Source organism: Orycteropus afer, unplaced genomic scaffold, assembly GCF_000298275.1.
Source record: "Orycteropus afer afer isolate SDZICR_OR568_19922 unplaced genomic scaffold, OryAfe1.0 scaffold00196, whole genome shotgun sequence".
NCBI classification, from domain to species: domain Eukaryota; kingdom Metazoa; phylum Chordata; class Mammalia; order Tubulidentata; family Orycteropodidae; genus Orycteropus; species Orycteropus afer.
In genome coordinates, this window is record NW_006921783.1 from 5936791 (window position 1) to 5941673 (window position 4883).

The following is a 4883-nucleotide window of genomic DNA, read 5'->3' on the forward strand; positions in this document are numbered from 1 at the left end:
TGATTACCTGTAGTCTGTTAAGTAAATGGTGAATAAGTTGAGACACTTTGCTGACAAGATGATTCTGATTAAGATGCACCAGTCGGCAAGCTTGGACAAGAAGAGCACTGACATCCTATCAAAACAAAAAAAGAAAAGAAATGGTGATATACTTGTCAATCAAGTGAAGATTTCCCCAAAGCAGGCAAATGGGAAGATAAAAGTGGTCATTCATATCCAAGGATGGGGAAAGAAAAGTCTAATGCAGAAAGTAAGGTAAAAATAAAATGACATTACTGAACAGAATGTGCTAAAAACAAAGAAGGGAATATATGGTTTTTGTCAGGCTAAACATTCCAGAATTTCTACAGATGTAATGATGTTGTTGTTGCTGTTATGTGCCATCGGGTCGGACTCGACTCATAGCAACCCCTCCCTGGGTTTCTGAGGCGGTATCCCTGTGGAAGTAGATTGCCCAACCTTCCTTCCAAGGAGTGGCTGGTAGGTTTGAACCGCCAGCCTTCTGGTTAGCAGTCAAGTGCCTTAGGCACTATGCTACCAGAGCTCCCTGGTATAATGACAGTATAGTTAAACATCCAAAGCAAAGCAGCCAGAAAATAAAAGCACACACTAATGTCAAAAACACCAAAAAGGTAGCACGCCAGACTTTCAATGCCATTGGGAAAATCAGAAATGATACTTGTATAGATCTTCTATAAAATCAGGGAATTCTAAAGATCACACCATCCATTGATGTTTGCTGAATAAAAAGGCTCTGAGCATCTGCTTTGTGCCAGTTAGTATGCTAGGTCCGTGGACTCCAGAGGTTAAAAAACAAAACAAAACTCCTGAGTCTCAAAGAACTAAATATCTAGTGTGGGAGATAGAAATTTCCACAAACAATTGAAGTGAATTAAGTGCTGAAAGAATGACGCATTAACTTGATGGAGCACAAATGGGATGTCAAAGGAGGTAACAATGTAATTAGAAAGGTCTTGTGGAGGTGATTTTGAAGCAGAATCTAGAATGAACTGAAGGATGAATAGCAATTTACCAGACAGACAAGGCACCAAAGGACACTGCAAGCAAAAGGGATGACTTGTGCAAAGACACAGAGATGTGAAACCCCATCATGTGCTTGAAGAACAGTAAGTTTTAAATGACAAGGTACAAAAGGAAGACTGACAGGAGAAGAGACTTAAGGGCACATATTTTTGTTGCAAAAAAAAAAAAAAAAACCAATTATAAACATAAAGCAAAAGTCCCCTTGACTACTCTCTCCACCGTACTGTGCTCCTCAGTGATACACACTATTATTTTGTTGTGAACTCTTCCAGACCTTTTTCTTTGCATATGGAAATTGTGATAGTTGGAGATGTGTGTCAACTTGGCTGGACCACAATTCTGTGTGGTTTAAGCAGTTGTGATGTGGTTATTTCCATGGGATCAGATGAATATGTTTTGAGCAGCCAATCAGTTGAAAGGGAGTTTCCCTAGGGGTGTGGCCCACTTCCAGCATATTTATGGACATCCTGGGAAAAGAGACATTCTTCTGTGGATCAGGATTCTATTGTGCTGCCTACAACTGTCCGTGAGCTAACAACCCACCATTTGGCGGCCTGGAGATCTTGGATTCATCATTCATTGGAGTCAACAGCCAGTGTACTGCCTGCCAACCTTGAGCTCCTCAGCCCCTGCAGCTGCGTGAGTCGGGAAAAGCCTCCAGCTTGATGTTTGATCCAAGAACTTTGGACTTGCCAGCTTCTATAAGTGTGTGAGCCATTTTCCTAAGATAAATTTCTCTTTCTCTATCTCTATATAAGCTTTACCAGTTTTGTTTCTCTTGAGAACCCAGTCCAACACAGAAATATATACATATATTTTAAATTTCCTCCTTCCCTTCCTCCTATTAAGGTGGCACAGTGGTTAAGTGCTCAGTTGCTAACTGAAAGGTCGACAATTTGAACCCACAAGCCACTCTGTGAGAGAAAGATGTAGCATTCTGCTTTGTAAAGATTTACAGCCTTGGAAACCCTATGGGGCAGTTCTATTCAGTCCTTACAGAGTTGCTATGAGTCAAATCGACTCAATAGCAAGGGGTTTGGTTTTAATTCTTCCTCATATTGATCTCATATTGTATGGATTGTTCTGAAACTTACTTTGACCATTTATGCATTAAAATGTTTCCCAATAAGACCTTGACTCAGATATTTATTTTCCCCATTATAAAAAAGTTCACCCTGGCAGCAGAGCAAAAAATGGTTTGGAGGCAGATCAGTCAGGAGACCAATGGAATAGTCTAGGCAAGAGTCACCATGCCTGAAGGTCTAAGGTACATGGTAATGGAGAAGAGTGGATGAACACAGAAAATGTTTATGAGGCAATTCTGAAGAATCCAATAATGGATAGCATGTGGGACGAAGGAAAGGGGAAGAGCCAGTGTTTGTAGTGTTGAGTGACTTGGTGGGCTTGTGCATATTTTGTGTGTGCTGAAGCATGAAACGGGTTGGGAGGAGGAAGAAAATGTATGGCGATAATGGAGTCATTTTAGGGACTGGCAAGTGTGACCTGCCTGTGAGCACCAGAAGGCTGGGTCAAGAGTTTAGGGAATTCAGCACATAACAACAACAACACAGGTGGTATCCAAGGCCTGATGTGTAGGGATAAGGAACTCAGAGAGTGTGAAATCAGCTTCTAATGAGAGGGCATAGTCGGAGGAGCTAGCATGGAATAGAAAACACAAGAACTCTGTGACAGACTTGGTTCCAATTCTAGCTCCACCATTTGTCATCAATATGACACTGGATCTTTTTGAGTATTTTCGTCAGTAAGACAGATCTAATAATTCCCACTTTTTAGGATTCCTAGAACCGTGCATTTTTACTGTACGTGGTCCGTGTACCATGTACTCAATAAACGGTACCAATTAATCTGTTCTGCCAATTGTTTTGGATGCACAAGGACTGGAGGAAGGGAGGGGGAAAGGGAGGAAAGGTGTACCAGAGGCGACACTTGAGGTTTTATCGGAACAGGTATCATCAAATTGGGTTTTGAAAGATGTAAGGTTGCCAAGCACTGCAAGGTCTTCCAAATGGCAAACGTGCCTCGACCGGAAGGCGCAAACAAGCCTGGAACTAAGGAATCCGAAGCTGTTGTTCTTGTTGTTATGTACCGTGGAGTCGGACCCGACTCAGAGCGACCCCTCCTTGGGTTTCCGAGGCGCTATCTCTACGGAAGTAGACTGCCCAACCTTCCTTCTGAGGAGTGGGTGGTAGGCTTGAACCGCCAGCCTTCTGGTTAGCAGTCAAGTGCCTTAGGCACTACGCTACCAGAGCTCCCAACCCGAAGGAGGGGGGTGGGAAAAAAGCCCGCAGAGGCGGGAGGGAGGGAGCTACCTGCTTAAGTTCCTGAGGGGTGGAGCCAGGGGCAGCAGACGCTCTGGTCCTCCCCTCTGAGGCGCATCGCCTACCTCCGGGGCCACGCCGCTGCCCTCGCTGTAGTTCTCGGAGATAAGCTGGTCGAAGAGCAGGTGGATCTCGGTGCGGGCGGAGTTGCTGTCGTCTGGGCGCAGGGCACGGAGCCTGGCGGACAGGCGGCGGAACCCATTCCCAGGTTCGACAGGTGGCTCCCCCGGCGCCTCTCGCTGCGGCCCGCACAGCAGGGAACCAGCAAGTTGCACCGCCGCCATGTTACCCCTAGGAAGACATAAAAGTACTTCCGGGTTACGCCCCCCCTTCCCCATTGATTTCGTACAGGAAATGCCTTATTTGGACCAGATTGGTTTCCAAGACTACGTGACGCCTGAGCCTGATGCTCCCCAAATGCTAGTCAGAGATTGGCTTGAAAACTTTTTCGCCTCCTGTGTCTTCTTGGGGAGGCATTTAACTGCTGACCAGAAGGCTGGCGGTTCAAACTCACCTGCCCCTCCTTGGAAGGAAGGTTGGGCAATCTGCTTCCGTGGTGATACTGCTTGGGAAACCCAAGGAGGGGTCACTATGGGTGGATCTTACTCTATGGCAGTGAGAGTGAGGTGTCTTCTTGAGGGAACTCTGGTGGCATAGTGCCTGAGGCACTTGACTGCTAACCAGAGGCTGGCGGTTCAAACCCACCAGCTACTCCTGGGAAGGAAGGTTGGACAATCTACTTCCTTAGTGATACTGCCTCGGAAACTCAAGGAGGGATTGCTATGAGTCAGATCTGACTCCGAGTTTGGTTTGGTTTTGGTGTCTTCTTGATCCTGATTGAGACATCTAAATGAGACTGCCTTCCCAGAAATTTTGTTCCTGGGCAGGGCTGACGTTACTCTCTTGAGTACTGACTTGAGGTAGGGGAATCCTAGAGTTGGCATTGGGGAGAGGGGCTGCTGTGGATGGCAGTGGCAGAAACTGCTAGTTCTAAAATTTCCTTCTCTTCTTACATAGCAGAGGACCCCTGATTTTTACCCTGATACAAGGCCATCCTGAATAAAAGGCTACATTTCCCAGTATCCTTTTAGCTGGGCTGTGGCCATTAATATAGATTACTATCTGGCCAATATAATATAGGGCAGCTTTCCTGAACTTAGGAGCTCTGGTGGTGTGGTGGTTAAAGCATTTGGCTGCTACCCAAAATGGTGGTGGTTTGAACCCACCAGCTGCTCCTTGGGAGAAATATGTGGCAGTCTGCTTCCATAAAGATTCACGGCCTTGAAAACCCTGTGGGGCAGTTTTACTGTGTCCTGTAGGGTTGCTGTGAGTCAAAATTGACTCAATGACAGTGGGTTTTTCCCCCTGAACTTAAGCATCAACTGGCAGTGGTCTTTGTTCCCCTTTCTCCCTGTTTTCCAGTGTGAATGCTCCCGTGGATCTTGAGGCACTTTGCCCAAGAAAAGTCACTTGAAAGTACAGTCTGAACCATGTAAAATA

General features: G+C 45.8%; 1 protein-coding gene across 1 annotated transcript in view; it reads right to left on the reverse strand.

Annotated features, from left to right (window-relative positions):
* HEATR6 (HEAT repeat containing 6) overlaps nucleotides 1-3667 on the reverse strand; it is a 36464-nt gene extending 32797 nt beyond the window's left edge. The window contains exons 1-2 of the mRNA XM_007947903.2: nucleotides 3449-3667; nucleotides 8-115 (exon numbers count right to left, since the gene is read on the reverse strand). Coding sequence (XP_007946094.2) covers nucleotides 8-115; nucleotides 3449-3667 — 327 coding nt within the window. The remainder of the gene's footprint in view (nucleotides 1-7; nucleotides 116-3448) is intronic.
* Nucleotides 3668-4883: the final 1216 nt, after the last annotated feature.